A 24,604-nucleotide genomic window follows, 5' to 3' on the forward strand; every position below is an offset into this window, starting at 1 on the left:
ATTTCATTTCCATCTCATAATCATCCATATCGATCATACATTGAAAAACTGTTAAATTATGATGATTCTGCTAAAAATACTCATCTTCAATGTGCATTCTGGTTTCAAGATACTGCTGGACATATGGATGCAACATCTAGTGGTAATAGAGGATTTCAACAACGTTATGAATTAACAAAAAAAGTGCAAAATTCGACATGATTGGACATCTTCATTATGATATTTTTAATCAAGATAAATTTTTAATCCAAGGAGTAGAATTACGTCTAAAGTTAATTCCTGCAAAGCCAAACTTTTGTCTCATCGCTAGTGATTCCTCTGTTGAGGCTAAAGTGAATATTTTAGACGCTGCTTTACACATTAAAAAGATTAATGTTAGTCCTACAATAAAACTAGCACATAACAAGCTTCTACAATCAACAACATCCAAATATCCTCTTAAAAGAGTGCAAATGAAGTCATTCGTCATTCCAAAGGATCTTCAATCAAAAACAATTGATAATTTATTTATGGGAGTATTACCAACTCGAGTGATTGTGGCGTTTACACAAAATGATGCCTATACAGGAACAATAACTTCAAATCCATTTCATTTCAAACATTTTTACATCAATTTCTTCTCTCTATACATTGATGGAAAACCTGTACCTTCAAAACCATTACAACCAAATTTCGAAAACAACCTCTATGTTTCCTCATATCATACCTTATTCTGTGGATCAGGTATTCACTTTTCCAATCATGGCAACAATATTCCTCGCCTTGACTTTCCTCAAGGATACACTATCTTTGTTTTCGACATTACTCAAGATGGAGAAGCCAGCGCTGTGCAGCATTGGAACCTTATACGTCACGGCTGTGTTCGTCTGGAAGTTCATTTTACGAAGCCTCTACCAGCACCTATCTCCTGCATAACGTATTGAGAATTCCAATCTCTCTTAGAAGTGGATCATCAGAGGAACATCATCATGGATTTTTAAAGGTACGTTATTTAAATATCATACCATATATGTACATGTCTGCATTTTATACATGATGTCCTCTACACTAGATTTATTGAATGCTTTGCAAACAAATTCTTTATTTCACAATCATTTCGTTGGCGTATATGCAGCCAATGAATTACCAACACATGTTCCACTACCTGCAGCTATCATCATAAATACAGATCCCTCGAACAAACTTGGCACACACTGGATTTCCGTATATATTCATACTGATGGACGTGCCCACTACTTCGATACATTTGGATTTCCTCCATATGTAATACAACATATTCAATTTCTACGTAGAAATTCCATTTCTTATACATTTAATAATAAACAAATTCAGTGTGAAATCGTCCCTATGTGGGCATTATTCATATCTTTTCCTATGCTTCAAAGCAAAAGGAAAGTCCTTAAATGAATTTCATTACACTTTCTCATCAACTCCAGAAAAAAATGATCGTCGCTTGCTGTATTTACTTTTACAAGTAATCATGTCTTCATTCTTCTTCTTCGTTTGTTTTGATTACTTTTTTCATATTATTGCAGGTAGTCATTTCTTCTTCTTCTTTATTATAATGTGTTTGTATATATTATCATTTGTTGTTTTATTTGTTCATGATTATAGATAAAATAAATTTTAAGTTATGTTTTTCAATTTTTTCATTTCAGAGAGTAAAAGATCGTCATCGTGTGTATGGACATCATCATTGTACAGTATGACTTCTATCTACGTTTCATCACCATCATCAACAGCAGTAGTATCATTAATTGAACTGTATATAGATAGCATCAGTGAACAGTATATGGCAGCTGTGAAGTTATCATCACCTGAACAATGAAAAAAAATCTAACGTTTTTTTTAATGTTCTATACTTACCGTCGTTTTAATTGTGTAAATAGTTTCATCATCAATAAATACTTTGTATTCTTTTTTCTCTTTGAAAAACAAATGTCTTATTTCTTATTTTCTCCGTTTCCTAATAAATAAATATGTTTTATGATGAATTATGTAATTAAATACACATATCATAAAACATATTTTTAAGTCATTGAATTAAAGAATTTCATAGTGGTTTTTTAAGAAGATTCTAAAACTGATTTTTTTTAATTCAATGATGTAATCACATAACTACATAATAATAATGAATTCAAATACTTAACCAGTTATTCTTTCGTAAATTGAACCAAGTATGTGAATTCAATATTATTATTATGATAGGACTTTTGTTTTTAAAAATTTAATATTAATTATTTTAGTTCATTTTTTTAAATAAAAAAGTCCTATCATACTTAAGACAAAGTTGTATAATAATAATAATAATAATAATAATAATAATAATAATAATAATAATAATAATAATAATTTCAAATACTAATTTTTATTTTAACATTCATTTCAAGAATTTGAATTCATTATGATTATTATTATTATTATTGTACGTATCACTTATAATATACGAGGAAAAAAAATATGTTAGGATTCTTTCTTATAAACAATTAAAAATCCTATCATATTGAGGTGTATGAAACGAACACAAAACACACAAATAAAACATTTCACTTTCACTATATATATATTTATTACATTTGATATTACGTTGTTTAGTATACATGAAAAAAACAAATCATTTTTTTTTCTTTATGAAGAGACGTTCACTTCATTGATACCCTCCGAAGGCTGGGTATCGGTTTCCCCCCACCATGGCTGTGTCGATACACTATCAAATAAATCAGCCATAATTGAATCTATGAGTTTTTGTTTGCAAAATACTTTCATTTCCAATTTTAATCGTTCACCATCAATGTTCATATCACTGTTCTTATCAAGAGAGACACTTGGAAAACTGATGTACATACCATTAGTAATACTCTGTTCATCTACACATGTATTTATTCCGGCAAGTCCTCTGCATATAAGACACTGCAATTGTACATGATTACGAATAGTATCTGTACACAAGTCAAAATATTCACGTAGCACACCACTACAAACTTTACTGTTTTTCACAGAATGTTCAATACATGGTATTATTTCCAAGAAATAAAGCCAATCACTTGAAGTTAAGTACACAGTGTTTCGAGGAGCATGAAGTGTTCCTTTCTTCTCTAACATCACTAATTTTTCACCCATTAGTTTCCGCACCACCAGTTCGTTTTTTCGACCAAGAGATTTTATAAATGTAATTTCCATTTGAGAATTTAAATAGTCCGTAACAAATGGGGTCAAATGTACAAGTTTCTCCCACTCTGCCAAATTTAACTCCACTCAACACAAGTCCTTTGCCAACACGAATCACTGGCTCAAATGTATCACTATCCAGTCCAATACAAATTAATTTCGTTTTCATTGAATTAAGTCCATATTAAACATTTAACAAGTACTCTTTCTTGGTATCCATAGTTGATGCACAAGCACTCAAAGACATGTTACTTCAGTCGCTGCCCAGCACAGAATAACGACACTATGCATACAGATGACTGTGTATGCATGAAGAGGAGGGGCGAAGAGGAAAATTCATGTTTCATCTTGTTTGTACATGCCACCATACACTTACGATGAGTAAACTAGTTCAGTAAATTCAAAATCGTGCATGTTACGTCCAGATACATTAATCTTCATTCTTTTATATATTAAACAGACATTCCCACTTTGTAAATACGTTAATAATGCACCATTATCTGCTTCCAATTTTTCAGTACAACGTCCTGGTAAAATCACTTTTTCGCCTCCTTCAAATGTCACGCATGCCTTCCTACCATATACTGTTGTAATTATCTCACAGTTTACAATACGAAATTGTACTCCAATCTCCAAATCTCGCATTTTTGTAAAGGGCTTATTAAGCTTATCTAATAAACTCATTGACGATGACATCTTTCAATTTTGACGTTTCTTCCTTTGCAACAGCTGCTAACAGAATGATCTACACAAACACATACGTTCCGCTTACGCTCTTCGCAGGAGGGGTGGGGGGTTTGGGGATTCAAATTATTAGCCAATAAACGACAAGAACAGGAAAAGGCATGTTTCATCTTGTTTCTACATCTGGTAGGCGTCCAAGACTATGAGCATAGCAACAGAGGGTTCCAACAACAAAACATTTTCTCACGGACTTTTGTGCTAGCCGTAAAAGGCTATGAACATAGCAACTAAAGGCTTGTCGAAACTTGACTCCCAATTCCAGGAAATTATATCGATTTCTAGGAAAACAAGATCAAATTTCGCTGACTCGACCTTCTATCCAGGGGGATATCTACTCACATCCTCTGAATGGTACAGTAGCTTCATCCAGTGGAAAGTGTTCAGTCGGATTGAACACCCTTTTGAACAATTCAAAGATTCTCCGAAACTTCCACAGTTTGTCTATGTTTGGCTGTTGCGATCTGAAGCCTTCTGATTGCCTTCGGAATGAAGGGAACGAGAATATGAAGAAATCTATCACGGGACATGTCTTGCCCGAAACACGACATGTGATATAGTGCGTCAGTGGATCAATAATGTTTGAAAGTAGGCCTTATTAGATGTTCCATGAAGTATGACAGCAGATATAGCACCGAAACGGAAACGGCATCATCACGTGCATCGATAGCGATATTGGACTTACCGCAGAAGGCTTTATCATACCGGTTTGTCTCCTGTACCACAAGTTTTACAACCTGCTTCGAAAGAAATAGCAATAAAAACCCAAGTGGACTACTGTCTGCCAGATTTCTGACAATCCAACTGCTTCATCGTACAGTGCAACAGTTAGCACTCTTTCTAAGGGACTTCCCACTGCCTTCCACCAGTCTGAGGCACGACTCGTGGAGGGCAGCAGTTCTGCCTCTTGATCAACCTCACTGTCCTCTTCATGAAAACCATCACTCACCACAACTTCATTGTCCGTTCCCCTCACCGGTAGATGGCTCTCCTCATCATCATGCACACCCTCGCGTTGATCCTCATCCTTAATGTCCGCGTCCTCGCCTCCCAGTACATCAGCAATATCCTCTTTGGAGAGATATTTACATGCCATTTCGAACCTTGCAATTTCCACAAATTGTACCCCTTGATGGTAGAAACGCGATACGCCACTACTGCATTTCGGAATTTTTGCGTCGAAATGCATTGTGAGGTAGTCGCATCAAAACTTCAGGAGTTAAATATTTGTATTGTGTGTATCTATAGGACCCCTTCTGGTGATTTAGGAATTTTCTTTAAAAATTTTGAGAAACTTCTAGCGAACTTACGTAGAAAATTTAGTAGTGTAGTTATCTGTGGGGATATAAACATAGATTGGTTAAAGAATTCAACTGATAAATCTAAGTTTCAAGATATGTTAAATTTATATGAACTACAAACTAATATTAACGTACCTACTCGTCAAGGAAAGACAGCTATCGACCAAATTATTATTCCAAAAAGTAATCTTAAGTGTTTGTTTGAAGTTACTGAACTTAGATTTTCTGATCATGAAGCCATTTATTGTAGAATACCTACCGAGAAACTAGTGAAGGAAAGTCCGAAACCGATAACGAGAACAACCAGATTATTTTCAACGGAAAATATAAATTATTTTTGTTTTCTATTATCTCGTGAATCTTGGAATCCCTTGTACGACTTACCTAGTGCTGACAAATTCAATTATTTTGTAGATGTTTTCTTACATAATTTTAACATAGCATTTCCATTACAGTTACGGAAAGATCTTAATAACGTGAAAAAGTGGGTCACGCAAGGAATAAAAGTTTCAAAGCAAAAGCTTATATATTATCATAAACTTAAGAAAACCTGTGTTAATTTACCAGCTAAAGTTATTTCCTATATAAAAACATACAAAAGAATATATCAGAATGTTATTCGAACAGCCAAAAGAATCCACAATGACACTATAATACACGGATATAAAAACAAAATGAAAGGCGCGTGGAACGTAATAAACAATTCATCAAAGACTGTTCCAATGCGCGAATATATCACAAGTTAATTATAGAAATAATTCTTTCGCTGATCCTGCTGCCATTACTGAAGTCTTTAATCAGTATTTTCTTAATACGAATTTACCACCTGGAAAGTTGGATCTCGCTGTAGAGCCAAATATTCCATGCAAAAAACATAGTATGTATGTAACTCCGGTAACTGAAGAAGAATTGTTGGACTGTATCAAAAGGCTTTCTAGTACCCGTTCTGCAGGTATAGATGAAGTTCCATCCCTAATTGTAAAAAAGAGTGCGCATTTAATAGTGAAACAACTATGCTTTCTTGTAAATGTATCATTTGAATCAGGCGTTTTCCCCGACAGATTGAAGACTGCAAAAGTTATACCTTTGCACAAAAAAGGAAATACTTATGATGTTCAAAACTATAGGCCTGTTTCTATTTTGTCTGTTTTCTCGAAGATTTTTGAATCACTAATGTTATCGCGCTTGAGAAATTTTATATCCTGTCATAACCTAATCTCGTCTTATCAACATGGTTTCCAAAAAACCAAATCAATTGATACAGCGTTATTTAACTTTATTAAAGAGGTTACTACAGTACTTGATAAGGGAAAATATGCAGTAGGTTTATTTGTTGATTTCTCCAAGGCATTCGACAGTGTTCAACATTCTCTTCTACTGGCAAAACTCCAGAAATATGGTATTAGGGGTGTAGTACATGAATGGTTTCGCTCGTACCTGACAAACAGAAAACAAGTAGTAAAAATACAAAAAATAATTAACAATAAGCAAGTCACATTTTCATCCAAAACTGCTATTTCTGCTGGTGTTCCTCAAGGCTCAATTCTTGGGCCATTTTTTTTTTATTTTATTTTACATAAGTGATCTTGTTCAATATATGTATCCCCAACATATTGTACTATATGCTGACGATGTAAATGTCCTTATAACAGCGGACAATACAGTTGAACTAGAAAGTAAATTAAAACAAACTGTGGAGCGTTTGATAAAATGGACATCGCAGAATCAACTGCTGATAAATGCAAAGAAAACAAAAGCACTAAATTTTCATTACTCATGTACACCTCGAACAGTACCACCCATTGTGATAAATTCAACTGATGTAGACTATTCAAAATCTACTAAATTTTTAGGTGTAACAATAAGCAATAGGCTTACATGGGATGCACATATTACTGAGCTAAACAGCAAATTAAGTCATATATGTTTTGTCATTTATAGACTACGTGGTTCAGTGTCAAAAGAAACTTTGCTGTTATTGTACTATGGTAAGTTTCAATCATTGTTAAATTACGGAATAATTTTCTGGGGAGCCTTCTATTCCAGTGTTACTACTTTTCGTCTACAGAAAAAGGCAATAAGATCTATCACCAAGGTCCTCATGCAAAAGGGTCTTTCAGTCAAATAAAATTTTAACTGTGCCTTGTCTATACATATACAAAAGTATCATATATGTAAAGAGAAATGAAAGTAGTTTTCTTCATGTTGACGATGTACATTCATACAACACACGACAAAAGAATAACATATTCACAGCATACCAAAACTATGCGTGCACCAAAAGAAGTGTTCTTCCTATGTCCGCTAAGTTGTTTAATAAGCTCCCAAGTTATTTGAAGGATGTCAAAAACATACGAAATTTCAAAAATGAACTATTTAATTTTTTGTGTAACAAAATGTATTATCATATTAATGAATATTTGGGTGATAGTTTGTAAAATAATGTAAATCAATTATATTGAAATGTTTTCTTATTATTTGACAAGTCCTATGTACTGATCTCTGACCAATAATGTACGACATGGATGAATAAACAATGAATGAAAGAATGAATTATACCACGAGTATAACGAGCAACTCTGCCTCCATTTTGTTCAACAAACAACAAATTTTCTTCATAAATTTGTTGTAACTTAGTTTCTAAAAATCAAAACAGAAGTCACGTACACACACTGTTCACATAGGAGTAGTAAGCTCAAAAGTGGTTTCAAGAAATGGGTAGATTGATGGTTGCAGGTCTGTGAAAATAAGATAAGTCGTAGGCCATATGTTTTTTTTTTTTTTTTTTTTTTATCATTCTTGCTTTTCCACCTTTCTGAAGCTTGACACATAACGTCAAATACGCAGAAAAGAAAAGAAAACGGCCCGCTTCTCCAAAATTTTATATTTTTGGCTACTGACAACACCTGCCCACAGGCATAAAGGAAGCAAAATCCTACCTCTGTGTCCCTTCATTGACAACTTATGTATTTAGAGAACAGGAAATCTTTCTGTGTCGAAGGCGCAAAATGTAGAAAAATCTTACTTCCATGGAATGACTTTTTCATGTGCAATATACGGTGAAGAAAAAAATGCATCATACTCGCTCTCGTAGGTACGAGGTTTCAAATATTTTTCCTTTCCTATTGTCCCTTCGACCTTCATGTTTTACATGATTGTTCTCAATGTCTGACGTACATGTGGGATTATTTTTTCATGTTTTGAAAAATAACAGTGTTGCTAGAGTCCCACAAAGTTCAAGAAAACATTTTATTATTATTATTATTATTATTATTATTATTATTATTATTATTACCTAGGTATTTGATTTTCTTCTTTTACGGGTTGGGTACGGGGGGCAAGAAAGTTACCTTGTTGATCTGCGTCCCATAAGCTTTCTAACAAGGTATCGTTCATTTCCCTGTGACAATTAGGGTGGCGCTAGGGTTGCCAACCTGAGGGTAGACTACACTGCATCGAAAAATATACAGGATGGTTATCGTAGGCACGACGTCCCGAATTTTTTTCCCTTGCTATTGTACCTACGAACTTCATTTCTTTTATATGACTGTTCCTAATGTCCGACGTACATTGATATTTTTCTCTACGTACGGCAAATAAGTGTTGCAAGCGTCCCTGAAAACTCAAATATATGGTTTTCTTTTATAAAAAAAAAAAAAAAAAATACACTCAAAAAAAAAGAGCGAGAGGGAAATTCAATGCCCTCTACTCACTCCTAACAAGCCTAATGGCCATATGCAGGGTATCGCTAATTACTATATTCATTTATTTCTATTGATACCCATTTTATGCTTGAAATTTCTTTGGGGAGGGAACTAAGAACACCCAAATTTGCCTTCCTGTCCGTCTTCCAACGAACCCCCAAGAGACCCCCGATATGGAAGAAATGTACATTGTTAGGAAGCTTCATGCTTCTTGAAGAGTTTGACACCTGAGTCATCTCTCTAGGCTAATTATAAAGTGAGCTACTGATGTTTAAAGTGCTGGCTCAGCTCTTAAGCCGTTCCTCCTGAAAAGGTTAACAACACGCCCTTTAATAAACTTTTTTTTTTTGGTCGAAAATTTTGTTTTTTACTACAACGAAGTAACGAAGCTTTTTCTTTTCATTTACCAGGAACTAGTTTGCTCAAAAAAAGAAAAAAAAATCATCGCATTAAGTAACAAAAGAGGAACTGAGAATATCGTTTTTTTTTTTTTTTGTTTTAATCGCTATTACTTCTCCTTGCAATGTGTTGTTGCCAAACTCCCTATTTTATCGGACTTCCCCGCGCAATTATATTTTGAAGGAGCATACAAAGACAATTGATAATTTGAATTTTGAAACCTTCTCTTACTATCATGTACAATCGCAATTAATATATATATATATATATATATATATATATATATATATATATATATATATATATATATATATATATATATTCATATATGAAGGACTGCCAATATGTATTACATTTAAATATATGTAATAATTTCTCAACTCATTTAAAAACGACGAGTAATGCTTTTCTTCGAACTGATTATTGAAAAATTCTGTAAAACTTGAGACTGCTACGTGAAGTGATTAAACGCTAGAAACAAACAGAGAAACATGGAATAACATTCAGTGCTTCTTTCTGTACAATGTTTCCTAGAAACAACGTCTTTCTAGATGATTTGAGCTTACACATGACTTAATTTTATTCGATATTTATCTTCATTTACTGCATCATCACTGGATATATATTTCGAGTTGGATTTTACAGAATTTAGTGCCTGGACATCTGATACCTTTCTATCCTGAAAATTGGTGCATTTGACTATCAGATTTTGGAAGCTAAAAAACTTGTGCTGCTCGATTGCCATTACTTACTTTCTTAGAAACTGTTGATAAAATACTACTTCTTAACCTATCTTCAAATCACCTATGATAATAACAAAAAAAAAAAAAAAAAAAAAAACTCATTTGTAAACGTTATCTTCAAAACCATATTGTATTTCATTAAAGCGTACACATTTGCAGTACTCATTATCATATCACCCCTCTTACAGTTTGTTGTACAAAAATATATTACGTGTATTTACTAAATCGACCTATGCTGATAAAACACTGTTATTAGTCAATAACCCTGCCTTTAGACTATGTACATAACATCTAAGTAGGCCATATTAGATGTTCCAGGTGAGACCTGTAGAAAAATATATACTTCCCTGGGAAACTGTTATTCCTGGTGCACTTAATTTGAGGTGCTACATCAAGCTAAGACTCTCCCTTCAGTGAATATTTGAAGTTATGCTTTGTACAGGCTTAATTTTAAGTTTTCGCTTTCCTAACTTCTTTGTTGTTAAAGTATGCTCTATGACTAAATCGGAGACTTTTTTGGAGACTTTTTATATTTTATATTTATATTTTATATTTTACATGAAAATGTAAAGAACTTTTTTTTTTTTTTTTTAAAGTAAATTTACATTTAAGCTCCAATCGGAATGAATGAACACACATCTGCTATAGTCAGCGGATACATCATACTTAGCATAAAGATATTGAGTCAAATCCATCAACCTTCCTTATATCCATCACTTGTGCAGTGCACCATAGCACATTGTAGGCCCGCGTATAGAACATCAGCGTAGTAAGGTAAGTTTGTGAGGTTCCATTCGTTAGCATGGAATAATATGATCAGTCGCCTACCAACAAGCTTTCAAATTTTAAGTCTTATTAATCACCTGTTGTAGAATGCAGACAGTTTTGTGATAGGTGACAAAGGGCGTACAGCATGCAGATAAGATAAATAAAAAGAAAATTGTACACTGACACTGAAGGTTCAATACCTTGCAAACCCACTAGTACAGGTGGAGACACCTTGCAAACTCTATTTGGGAGGAATGTGTGAAGTGTATAACAACTGCATGTATTACAACAGCAGCAATAATAATAATAATAATAAAATTAGCTCACTCCGAAAAGCATGTGCTAAGGGTAAACTACCTGGCGCTATTCTACTCATGTGATGAAGGACAAGCTAATAAAAGCAAAAGGTTTGTTGTGTTAATAAAATAAAATAAAATTAAACAAACAAACAAAAAAACGCATAATGAATTACGTCCTAATTACTATGATTTTCAGCTTTAACCACTTTTGAATGAAATTTTGGAAATGATTTTTAATCATCAAATTATTTAATTGTTTGAATTAAGCTAATATTTCTCGGAAGTTGTTGATTTTTTTTTTGGTCCAAATCTTCAGTTTACTTTTATGAAACAAAAAATGATATTCCTGATACTTCACATGCAATGACGAGTACTAGTAAGAAGTGAAGCAAGATTTTAAAAATAATCCAAAAATTTAGTATATATATATATATATATATATATATATATATAGATAGATAGATAGAAAGATAGATAGATATAGATATATACACCTGCAGGTCTAAGATTAAGTTTTCCATTTGGTTTGCTTGCAGTTTTCTGAGTTATCAGGTTTACCGAGGTAAAACATCTATTTTTCAGCCAGAGGAACAGATGCAATCTGTGACAATTACCGGTCATAACATATCTATGTTCTGGGAATTGGCTGATGATTTGATTTTAAGACTGATAGGCTAAATCAATCTCAATCTACAGACTAGGTTCGGATCTGAATAATACATCCAGAACGCAGTGAGTGGAAGCGCTATTTCCAACGACGTCTTCCCTGGACAATAAAGCGCCTGCATTTCGCGCGCATTACGTCGCCTTCATTTTTCAACTGGCAGAGACGACAACTTCTTTTCGTTCTATATTTAAGAGGGGCGCATGGTTTACGCCCCTCTTACATCTATCATTTGTCAAATCGAAAACGAAAGTATACTGTACGTCAGAAAATATACCTGAAGAAGCCAAACCTGCAGAATTTGTGGAATTACTTTCACAACACACAAAAGCTGATTTTTTAAATCAGTAATGCACTATATAAAAGAAATTTAAGAATCAAAGTGAACAATAACTTCTAAATATGGCAGTTATCCAAGTCAGTGAAAATGGATTAAAAGAAAGAAAAATGTCGATTATTTTTCTTTAAACTTTTAAAAACTTTTTATTTTGAAATATGGTGCAAGTATTTTGTAAACTGTTTACAGTTTTAAACTTTAAAAAAAATACTTATAAACTTTTAAAAAATTAACACCTTCCGCTGGAGCATAAAGTTTATTTGGCAACAACATTAAAGCTCTTACAACTCCTTTAAAGCTCTATTTCTAACTGGGACAAAATATATAAAAATATATATATTTAAACAATTAATCAAGAATGTGATGAAATAGGTCTTCAAAATATGAATCAAAAATATGACAAATAAGAAAGAAAAAAATGAACAATGAATGAGAAGTATAAAAAATCTACGATGCTTGAAACAAAATAGGTATGTAGCTGTTCCTGCTAGCATTAATATCACAGACAAAAGGCTTAAAATTTATCTGGTATGTGACCAGATAAAGTACTAACTAGATCTTCTCAAAGAATCTTCCGAAATACTCGAAGTACCTTCCTTCGAAGCGATGGTTTACGTACTTCGTAAACCGTGCACACTCTTTCTCCTTGAAAACCAAACTCATGGCATTCGGTTGTGGTGTGACGACTAGTAACTGAAAATAAAATTAATACTAATCAGTACAACAAACTTTATTTTAAAACCACTATGTATAAATTATTTTCCTTCCTCAATTAATCATTTATACATTAAACAAGCTGAACTGAAAAATAAAGGAAAAAAGATTTTCAAAAGAGCTTTCTAATTTAACTTTCTAAATATAAAAATTGGATTTCAAGTATTATCGTCAGTCAGAACAAAAAAACACATTAACTTTCTAATTGCATACATGGTTAACTCTTTTTTTCATTTTTATTACTGGAAATAGAAAGAGAAATGTTGTGTACTGGATTTCTTGTAGGGGCTAAGGAGATTAAGTAACTACCCTCCCGAGTTTGGAAACACCTTATCTGTTAAGGCAAAATTGTTTGATAACGCCGATTTATAAAAGTTTTTGGTAGCGACACAGATAAACCAGTTGATTAATAGTAAGTGACTTTCCCCTAGAGTGTGCTGCAAGTGAGTGGAAACATACTGACTGACAAGCGTACCAACAATAGCAGCCCAGAAGAGTATATTGTGCGACAAATAGGAAAGACATTGAAACTGTCCGTCAATGGAGCTGTGAACACTATACACTAGAATCGAGATACAGCCTACTATGATGATCGCCCTCGCTCTGGAGAATCCAGAAAAACATCGCGGCTTGAGATAAGTACTTGGTAGTGACGAATGAGTGCGATCAATTCAACACCGTCCGCCACTTGGTTGCTGAACTCTCACATAGCAGGAATACCCCGTGAGTCAACAGTAAGACGACACTTAGTTAAGAAAAAGCTCAAAGGGTATGTAGGAGAGAAGAAACCGCCATTAAGGAATTTGATTTCAGTTAGTTAGGTAATACGACAACTGGACAGGAAAGGAATGGGAAAGGGTGTTATTTACAGATGAATCAACGTTCCAAATTCTCGGGAGTAAACGCCATCACTTTGTGCGGAGTCTTCTCAGAGAACTCCTGCAGCCCAACTGCATATAATTCACTGTGAATACAGTGGGATGTATTCCCAATCCCCCAATTGCAAAACATGGGTCGAATTATAAAGGAGATTGTGCGCAAAAGTACAGCGTATTACAAGTGCTACGCCTTGTGGAACATTCTCCAGTAAGAATGACGAACTATCCCCTCATCAGTTCTGCAAAAGTTGATCCAGCGTATGCTGAGTGTATGCAATTCAGTCATTAAGACAAGGAGCGGTTACCTCGAAGAATCTAAAATTAATGAATGCTTCATGCTATACGAATCTGCTGCAGACAGCACGTTTCTGTTGTTCTTGATTCATGCAATAAGCTCTTCCAGACGAAGATAAACAGTTTATATTATTAACTATCTTTGTGTTGTACACTTTTCTAGGGTGTTTCCAAACATCTCGAGAGTACTACATATATCTATTATTTCTTATTTTAATTGTTTTACTATTTTAAGTCCGAAGGATTTTTTGAAACTTCTAATAAATTCACAAGAAAACGAAGTTTTATAAATAACGTCAAAAATGGTTAATTTGTCACAGATATACCTTTCGGATGCATAAGAACCAGAAAAAGTGCATACATTGTAACTGTACAGCAGTCGAATCTAGCAGCACTTCACATACAAAAGTCTGTCATGTAAGTATCGGACTTAAGCTCTATGGCCTTACAACACACATTTGCTTTGGGAAATTAGAGGGTGCATGTTTGACTAGCACAGTCAGCACATCGTTGTTACGTTATCAACGTAATTATTTCATACTTTTTTTTTTTTTTAAATAGACAAAAGTTTGTTTGAGTAACTTATCAATTGTCTCATTAGGCTATTTCAGAACCGAGAATTCTATACCCTCCCAAAAGAGAATGAAGATGACCCGTCTGCATGCAAGGCGGGTTTCATGGTTTGCCACTCCTAGGCCGACAAATCTTTGAAGACCCTCACCTTAACATACAAAATTTTAATACAATAGAAAAAAAGGAACTTTCTGTACACCTTTGTTTTAAGTTTTTTTTTTTTTTGAATAAATTTTAATGAATTCTTGTATAGTTATAGGGCGTTGTGTGACGCCCACGCGCAGAAGCGCTGCACACCTGCACAGCATTACGCATCCGCCTCTATGCAACTGTATGCTGCAACTACAACGTTAAAACCCCATTCGATCTTAACGACTAACGTTTGAAGCAAATAGACTTGTTAAAAGAATTATTATTTGGAGAGGGTTTGCATTGATTTTAATCATATTTATTATTATTATTATTATTATTATTATTATTATTATTATTATTATTATTATTATTATTATTATTATTCAATTTTGTATTCTTTCATCTCGTTTATTAAGTTTTCGTCCAACGTGCGCCCCTAGGTCTGGGGCTAGTCTGTCTGTGCGCTAATTGTGACTAATAGCTTATGTTGAACTCTCTGTGGAATCTTGAATTCATATACAAAAACAAAATATATTCATTCTACTTGTATGCAAATACATGAATCCTTGAGAAATTTAGCATTCAATATTGCTGTTGCTAGTACAGGATATAATTATCCCGTTGTAAACGTCATTACTGGAATCGTCGAGTAGTTGCACATGTTTAAGGATGAAATCTCAAAGATGGTTTTCAAAATACACATTTAAAAGCTAAACATTGCATCTATTTGGTCGGTTGTGTTTTAAGAATAAGTTGAATAACTAAAACTACTAACTCTTCCTCCTATAATTGAGGTGATCACCACTTTCAAAGTTTTCAAAGTATTGTGAAACCTACGGAATAATCTGGTTTTACCGCTAACAAGGACTGTAAAACAGAATCAGTTATGTCTTTCAAATCTTTATTATTGTTGACAAATTTGTCGAAAAGTCGGTTTATGACACCAAATACTCAATTCAGAGCAACATGTAAGATTTTAAAGTACTAGGTATATATATGCAGAGGAAATTCTGGATTTGAAATTTCTTTTTTTTTCATTACCTGTGTAATGCGAAAACACAGTTACACGAAAATCTGTGTAATGCGAAGTTACAAATATAATACTTCCTTATAGCGAAATGCTACGGATTCCTTTTTTCCATAATGAACTATTAGTGATATCTGATTGCAGAACAATGAAGATCATGCTGTTTTATGACACGCACCCGACAACAGTTAAGATATCTAAAGTCAAAACAGGGAACATAAAAATCAGCTTGCTGAAATGTTTCACTGTACCTGAAATGCGTATTTGAATTACCGTCACATATACTTAGTACTAAATAAGAAAGTTAGGAAAAGTAAAATCTACAATCTATATATTCGGTGTCCGATTAGGAAAACAAACGTCAGCTATTTTCAGTAGTAGAGCGCCCTCTCTGGTGTGTGGGGTCCCAGGTTCGATCCCAACCTGCACTAAGTTAGCTTTGTGGTGGACAAACGAAGTGTGCGTGAACTTTCTTGGGGTTCTGAGGTTTCCTCTCAACTTTCGTCATTGCACCATTATCATATATCTCATCACCACCGTCTGCTTTAGGCTGGGGGCATAATCGTGAGACGTTAAGAAAAAGTCTCAGGTATTAACAATTGATTTGTGTATAGTTTTAAAATGAACAGGTTGGAAGAAATTCAGTACAATAATGATGAAATATGGCTTCTGAGTTGATATGCCTACACACTGACAAGTTAAAATTTGGTGTTAGAAGGCTGACAAAGGAAATCAATATGTAATTATGCCTGAACAGAGGTACGCTTCCGGCACTTTCAAAATAGTTGAGAAATGCAATTTTGTTTCACATCCGCGCAATTCATTGCTACAGGTCATAAAAACTGTGCAATGGATAATTCTTCTTCTTCGCTGTTGACTGACTCTAAAAAGGATAAAAATACATGCACCTTGCCTTCTCATTATTTATGGCCTTCCGAAAGCAAACAAGCCTGACATTCCCCTTCATCTGATCATATCAGGTTTCAGCCATCCAGCTTACTATCCAAATGGTAAAAAAATCTTCTCAATGATTACAACAGTGGTTTCAAATAGCTTATAAAATACAATCTTGACGTTAAACAACAGTAGTCATCACTTGTAGATGCTAATGCTATTTTGCTTGCATCCATAAAGGTTAATATGTACCCATACCCGTACATACCGTGGAACTTACAATCAATAATACACGGTATTGGTTATTATGGTGCATCTCCTTATGAAACTTGTTTCTTGTTACAGCTGCTTGAGGTATGTTTAACAACCAAGGTATTTCAATTTGAAAATCATTATTTTTCCCAGAATGATGGTCTACCCATAGGGAATACACTGTTCCCGATACTGTCCAACATTGTTTTAAATAAGTTAGAAACGTCTGTTATACAAAAGGGTACATTTAAATATATTAGATATTATCGTTACGCCTATGATATTTTACTACTTGTATGTGACGAAAATACTCTTTCACAAATATTTGAACAGTTGAATAATCAACATTCTAGGCTCAAGTTCACTCTCAATCGTGAATCAGATAACTTAAACAAAAATATGTGGAAAACCCACTGCAGGCACTACTTACAGTATATACATCAACGGTCAGTCCATCCACTACTGTACAAGGCCAATATTTTTCTTTTGCAGGTCACAATTAATGTGTGATCGTCCAAATGCTCTCAATGATGAAATAAAGTTCTTATATCAAATAGGACAAAAGAACGTTTATAAGTTGAATACCTTACAAAAACGGTTTAATCAAACACACAGATCGGTGCAGACTCCTAAAGGAGTTATTCCCAAAGAAGCAAAAACTTGGATAGAAATTACTTAATTTCCACAATTATCGACGAAAATTCAACGTATTCTTGCGAAACATAACAGATCTGCTTCCAGTATCCCTCTGAAAAGTTTAGAAAAGCATCTCACTGGCTTTGAAAGTTATTTTGTTGATCCACTAATTAGGTCAGGTAGTTACGAGACTCAGTGTGAATGTGATGCTTCATATATAAGTCAAACCAAACATAATACAGCACCCGAATTAAAGAACACATCAAATCAAAAAAGTCACAAGAGGATATGTTGGGATTGTCATACCACCTACAAAAAACATACACACAATATGAAACACGTTAATGTGATAGGTTCAGGAAAAAACAAAACAACGACGTGAAATTAAAGAATCATTCATTATTCATAAATATATATAAATCGGCTTTAAATCTGGATTCTGGCAACATTGATACAATTTGGGTACATACCTTTGATGTATATTTTGGATCTGGCAATAGTGACGTGCATAGACACCACGCTTCCTTCATCTCAGCCCGTTCTTTCTTTCGTCCACTGTGCTCTACACGTTGCTTTTAGTATCCATCTCTTACGTTATATTTATTTGGTGGTATGTATTCGTTTTTCCATACCATATTTCTCCCTTTCACCTTTATGCTTGTTACCTTACCACTGAAGACGAAACTAGCTTGCTGTTCCGATACGTTTGGAGAATATTTAGTTTCTCCACGGGATGATATATTGGGAAGTAACTTTTTTTTTAAAAAAAAAAAATCTAAATCATCCTCTCATGCGCCTACATAATTTTAAGTTATTACCTGTATGTAATTCATTCCACTTCTCTAAACGCTTAATTTCATCATCAATATTGCGCATATTCTCCATTGCTTTAGTCTTCTCAGCTTTAAGCTCGTTCAGAATGATTTTTTTTTTTTTTGTCTTTAGCTTCTTTGTTTCTTTTTCTGTTCCTCCCATTGTTGCTTTGTTTTTAGAAAATGATGGTTTCGACGGTCTACTAGGGTGGCCCAAAAGTAGGTATACAGTTCCGTTCCATATTTTATATAATTTCTTATTGTTATCAAACAGGTAGACCTAGTTTCTTTATTATTTATTCTTAATGTCTTTTTACTTATAACTCAAGCCCGGAACAGTCGAAGCAAATAAATCTATATACTAGAATTGATCAATGCAGGGGTGTATAACTACTTTTAGGCCATTATATATATATATATATATATATATATATATACAGGGTGAGGCAAAAGTCTGGATACACCACTATAAAAGTCGAACGATGTGAGAAATCATAATGTTGTTTGGTATGGAGTGTCTATAGCTAGGGCGCAACTTATAGGAGCTATGGCGACAGCGTAGCCATTTTGAAATTAGGAATCTTGGATTTGGGTAACGTTTTTTAAATGGGAAGGGGTCATGTTGCATATCATTTTAGACTATCTTTTTCCGAGGAATACATCTGTGCAATCCGTTTTGCGATATCTTTATTTGTGTAGGAGTTATGATCTTAAAATTGCAAGTAGATAATCCATTTTCTTTATCATTGCATGTGAACAACAATGAAACTTACACAGGAGGAACGGATTGAAATTTTGTTAATGAGTGATCGACGAAGTACCACAGTGATTGCTACTGAGTTTAATGCCCGGCATCCTGAGGGAAATGACATTTCATATATGACAGTTTCCAGGTTATTGGACAAATTTCGTGCAACAGGTTCTGTGGAGGACAAGCACCGCAGTGGACGTCCAAGAAAAACCACTGACGAGGAGACTGCAACAGCAATTGTGGCATCGGTTGTGAAAAGTCCAGATCACAGTACGCGCCGGTTATCAGCAATATCCGGTGTCAATCAGCGTTCAATCCTGCATGTGTTGCACACAAACCAATGTCGCCCGTACAAGTTACAGTTGCAACATCATCTCTCGGAGGACGACCCTGATTGGCGGTTACAGTTTGCAGAATGGGCTCTGGATCAATGCGACAGAAATCCAAACTTAATTCAACAGGTGTTGTTCAACAACAAAGCTAACTTTTATGTGCAAGAAGAGGTAAACAAACATAATCGCCGTTACTTGTGAGATGCAAACCCCTCATTGGTAGATTCTTGTAAAGGTGCTGGTGGTGGAAAAGTGGTTTGGTGTGGGATTTGGGACACAAGAATCGTGGGTCCGGTGTTTATTTATGAAACCTTGAATGGGGAGAGGTGTTTTAACATGCTCCGTGATTATGTGTTTCTAACGTTGATGAGTCCGCAGGGTGATTTCCCAATTTTCTTCCAACAGGATGGTGCTCCTCCCCACTATACTACTGAGGTCAGACAGTTTCTGGATGAACAGTTTCCAGGTCACTGGATAGGTAGGAGGGATCCTATGGAATGGCTACTAGGTCCCCTGATCTCACACCTCTTGACTTTTATCTATAGGGTCATTTGAAATCAATTGTGTATGAGATAAAAATCAACAATGTGGCCCATCTCTGCCGCCCTATTAAGGAGGTGTGTGCCTCTGTTGACCCACAGACCCTGCGACGTCTGCAGCACGACTGGCAAAAAGACTCCGATTGCGTATCCAGCGCAATTGAAGTCATATTGAGCATATGCTGTAATGCTGACTCTGACAAGTGTCCCAAACTTTAACAAGTTATAAAGCACACAAATAAAAATATCGCAAAATGGATTGTACAAGTGTATTCATCAGACAAAAGCAATCTAAAATGATATGCGAAATGACCCCCTTCCCATTTGAAAAACGAAACCCAAATCCAAGATCACGGATTTCAAGATGCCTGCTGCTCTCGCCATAGCTCCTGTAAGTTGCGCCCCTACCTATAGATACTCGATACCAAACGACATTATGGTTCGTCACACCATTTGAATTTTATAGGGGTGTATCCAGACTTTTGCCTCCCTCTCTCTCTCTCTCTCTCTCTCTCATATATATATATATATATATATATATATATATATATATCCCTGTATATATATATATTGAACTGTACAGTTACATCTCTTCGAATATTAAGAAAATCTAAACTTTTTGAGTGAACCTCGTATAAAGCCAATTCTTAGAATTTTTCTCTTCGCCAACGGACATAAGTATATATGTGTGTATGTGCTTCTGCGACGCTCGCTTCCCCAAATAAGGTGTTGAAATATAACGTAGAAAGCGAACATCGTCTCTAAGCATTAATGCCTATAGACTGGCATAGCTACTTTTAGCTCTGACATCAACGGGTTGCGTTGCGAGCTCCTCTCCTTGGTAGAAGCACGGGGAGTCGGAGCTTAAAAACAAGAACGGATAACATTGCACGAAGTATATTCTTTTGAAATATAGTCAATTATATAGTCTGGCAGAAACCTTAACATGATCAACAGTACGCATACCTTGTTAAGCTTGAAGTAAAATTAATCGTTGTCGCTTGTGTAGTGAACATAGTAACAAATACTAAATGTATAGTGCGTTAAACTACATTAGTGAGTAATATATAATCACGATGAAAATGTTGCCGAGAAAAGAAAAGTTCAAGTTTAAAACGTTTGTTTGCAATTGCTACTTGTAAAGTTGTTTCTACGCCAAGGAGTTAGCTGCGGAATGGAGAAGTTTCTACAGATGCAGTACAAAAAGAAGACATGAAATGGGAAGAGGAGGAAAACCCATCTTCTGACTTCAAATACTTATCCACGGAACCACCCAGGAATCCTCTTTCAGCATATCAATGCGAGTGATCAGTAAAAGTGCAAAATAATGGAAGAAGTTCAACCGGTAGCTCCCGATTCCCGCACTCGTAGTGAAGAGTGTTGGGCCGAGTGTAAAAATGCATTATCATATCTAATTATTTAGATCAAAGTGCCAAAGTGTAATTTAATTTGTGTTTGTGAAGTTTCAGTGTTATTAATTAAAATTAAGAAATTACAGTATCCTTTTCCAAAATTATCACTATGTTCTAAATTTATGTTTTAGAGTTTAAGAAAAATTAATTTACTCTTTTTTTCCAGCATAATTAGGCAAATGCCTATACAATGTAATAATATTCGTATTGTTAAATTGTATCGGCATTAGAAATACAATTGGAATCAGTCTTTGCGTCAATCTCCAAGAACGTTCTGACCCGAACTCTGAACCGTACTGTCCAGTGGTTGTATGGTCGGCTTTAGTAGACTCCGAACCAAAGTAAATCCTAAAGGATACGTCCAGGATTCAAACCCAATATTCAAACCCTTATAAATGGCTTTCTGTCATAGGGAAGCAGAAGGATTGGACCAATACTGTTATAAATGGCCCCATAACGAACAGAGATAACCAGGACACGAACCCGCTAATGTTATAAAATGTCGTTCCTTCACAAGGACCAAGACCACAGGGTGTACATATGAAAATTACCCAGTGCGGTTACTGGTGAACCACAAAAGATATGAGCATGTTGTTGATGGGAAACGTGTAGGGGCGCAGGGTACATATGTGTATGTTATTGGCAATGTGCGAGAACCTCTCCAACTCCCCCCAACTAAAATATCTGTAATGGGAAGATATACCTTGCGACATATCAAATTAAAGAGTGTGAAAAAAGAAACAGGTTGGTAAAGGAAATATTGCAATCGGACAATTGGGTCTTTAAGAACAACAAAAAATGTACGCGATGTGGATGAAAACGTTTCCTCATAGTATTAAGTGTCCCTATTGAGACTATAAAGCAATATGAATGCGTAATGCGACTAACGTATCCAAATGCTCCAACGGTCTAACCCATTAAGTGTCACTGTAACCAAATAACTAAATCTAGCAAGAGAACCGAAGCATGATTCTTACCATAGGCATTTTACAGTCATTGTGTACCAAGTTTACTTTAGTTCATAACACCTGTTGAAAATTTTCACCATTCGTCTTCATACAATAGTACAATCTATTTTCAAATTCACTCCGTACGTTTTCAAATGTGTGTCTAGGGATAGCCCGGCACTCGGTGTTTGTTCTGTTTTGGATATCCTCCAAACCTGCTGCTTGTGTCGTATACACAACCGATTTAAGATGTCCCCATAGAAAAAAAAAATCTAGTGGTGATAAATCGGGCGACTGGCGAGCCATTCAATTGGTCCTCTTCTACCTATCCACCTGTCAGGAAAGTTACGAACTATCACAGGGTAATGAGAAGGAGCGCTGTCTTGTTGAAAATGAACAAGGTGTTTATTAAACTCCAAGTGACTATCTTCATCCATACTATTTTCAGCTAACTCAGTAATTAATGGATGTATGAAGTCCTCAAGTAGAAGCAGATATTTAAATACATGTCAGCAGTTAAATTGTCATCAAGCAACAAATGGTTTACGATAGCGTTGCCAAACATTCCAGCCCATACATTGAGTTTTTGTGGAATTTACGAAGGGCCTTCAACAAAAGGATGTGGACTTTCATCTGACCAATATCGGCAATTGTGTTTGTTGACAAACCCATCTAAATAAAAGGTGCAATCATCGGAAGAACAAATTTGTTTCACTAGATTTGACACTTGTCGTAGTAACTTGTCATTTCCTCACAGAACTGCACTCTCCTGCCATTGTCGTCTTCTTGTAGTTCATGTAAAATGTGCATTTTGTGAGGATGAAATTTATGATCTTTTTAACACTTTTTGTACAGACCCTACAGACAATGTAGTACTTGCGGCAACGTTTCGTATTGATGTTGTTGGATTAGCTATGAAGGTTCCTAGCATTTCAATTTCAGCTAGCTCGTCAACTACTCTGTTACCGCACCGCTTCCTGTTAGCTACCGATCCAGTCTCGGTGAATTTAGTAACTAATTGCTGGACCTACGAGTAGACCACATTTCTATTGGGATATCTTTCATTAAAAAGTCTCGCAGTTCCCCTAGCACTTCCAGTAGATCCATAAATAAAAATAATTTCCACTCTTTCCTGTAATTTAACAACTGTTCATAATATTACTACACGATAACTTGGACCAATCAAGTAGGCCACAACCACCATGAATGCAACACTGACACTAGGCCGCAGTTACTATTCCTGAGTTTGTTGCTATCAAAACAGGACGACTGTCCTATGCATGTTTGTGGTAGCTCTTCTTCGTCATAACTGCTAACCTTTGGTTGTTTTCAAATACACAACACCTACTTGCTGATATTACGTTTCTATAAAGTATCAGTCCATAATGAGAACTGCAATCAAAAGGGTTTGTAAACAGTACATTTTCTGTCATTACTGGAGAACCACTCGTTCTATTCAATATTTCCTTTACCAGCTTGTTTTTTTTTTTCACATTCTTTCATTTGATATGTCGCAAGGCATATCTTCCCATTTCAAAGGTTTTAATTAGGGGGGAGGTTCTCGCGCATCGCCAATAACATACACATACGTACCCCCTCCGCACCTACACGTTTCCCATCAACAGTATGCTCGTATCTTCTGTGGTTCACCAGTAATCGCACTAGCTAAAAAAATGTGTTCAAATATACATCCTATACATATAAAATGTCCGTTTTAACTCGAAATATTGGAAACAATAGTCACATTTTCATGGCCAATCCAAATGTCGTTAAAACATACCTTCCTTGTGTTTGACTTGGATTGCTGTGGTTAGCCTAAGTTTACGAGACTGGTGTCAATAACCCCTCCTACAACTTTCTTAGCCCGAAGTTCTCAAATAAGGGTTGAAAGCATACTGTGGCAAAAATAAAAATTGTATCACGTAAAAATCTATAAAATGTACAGAAACACATTATCAGAAAATTGCATATAAATTCGCTTCGAAGAAAAGAAACTTCAATAAGTAACTTACTTGGTCATCGTTCAATTTATCTAAGTATATCGTCTGTCCTCCAGTATCATCATTTAATCCAGACGCATCAAAATAGAGTGCTACCTCTACTGCTTCCAAGTCCATATCATAATCGTCATCACGTACGACTGTGTAACAGCCCTGTTTCCACTGCCGCATTTCAAATGAACACTCTGCAGGTTTTGCTAAAAAATAAAAGTAAATCTTTATTGATCGCTTGAAAAAAAAAAGTCATCTTAGTTTTGGATGATAATTATTTCCATACATACTTCGCA

The 24,604-nt window shown here is 35.0% G+C and overlaps 1 protein-coding gene across 5 annotated transcripts in view; it reads right to left on the bottom strand.

Moving 5' to 3' along the window:
* Positions 1-12,264: 12,264 nt before the first annotated feature.
* The window catches only part of LOC145687718 (prolyl 3-hydroxylase OGFOD1-like), a 134,568-nt gene continuing 122,228 nt past the window's right edge, over positions 12,265-24,604 (bottom strand). For 3 of the 5 annotated variants that reach the window (XM_081761170.1, XM_081761171.1, XM_081761169.1), the window contains 2 exons: positions 24,330-24,514; positions 12,266-12,817 (listed from right to left, as the gene is read on the bottom strand). In XM_081761170.1, the coding sequence (XP_081617296.1) occupies positions 12,677-12,817; positions 24,330-24,514 (326 nt within the window). In that variant the 3' untranslated portion in view covers positions 12,266-12,676. Of the gene's footprint in view, positions 12,818-24,329; positions 24,515-24,604 lie in introns of all 5 variants that reach the window. The other 2 variants (XM_081761173.1, XM_081761172.1) reach the window with 1 other exon arrangement.

This window comes from Thermobia domestica, chromosome 6, assembly GCF_964235325.1.
Source record: "Thermobia domestica chromosome 6, izTheDome1.hap1.1, whole genome shotgun sequence".
Classification (NCBI taxonomy): Eukaryota; Metazoa; Arthropoda; class Insecta; order Zygentoma; family Lepismatidae; genus Thermobia; species Thermobia domestica.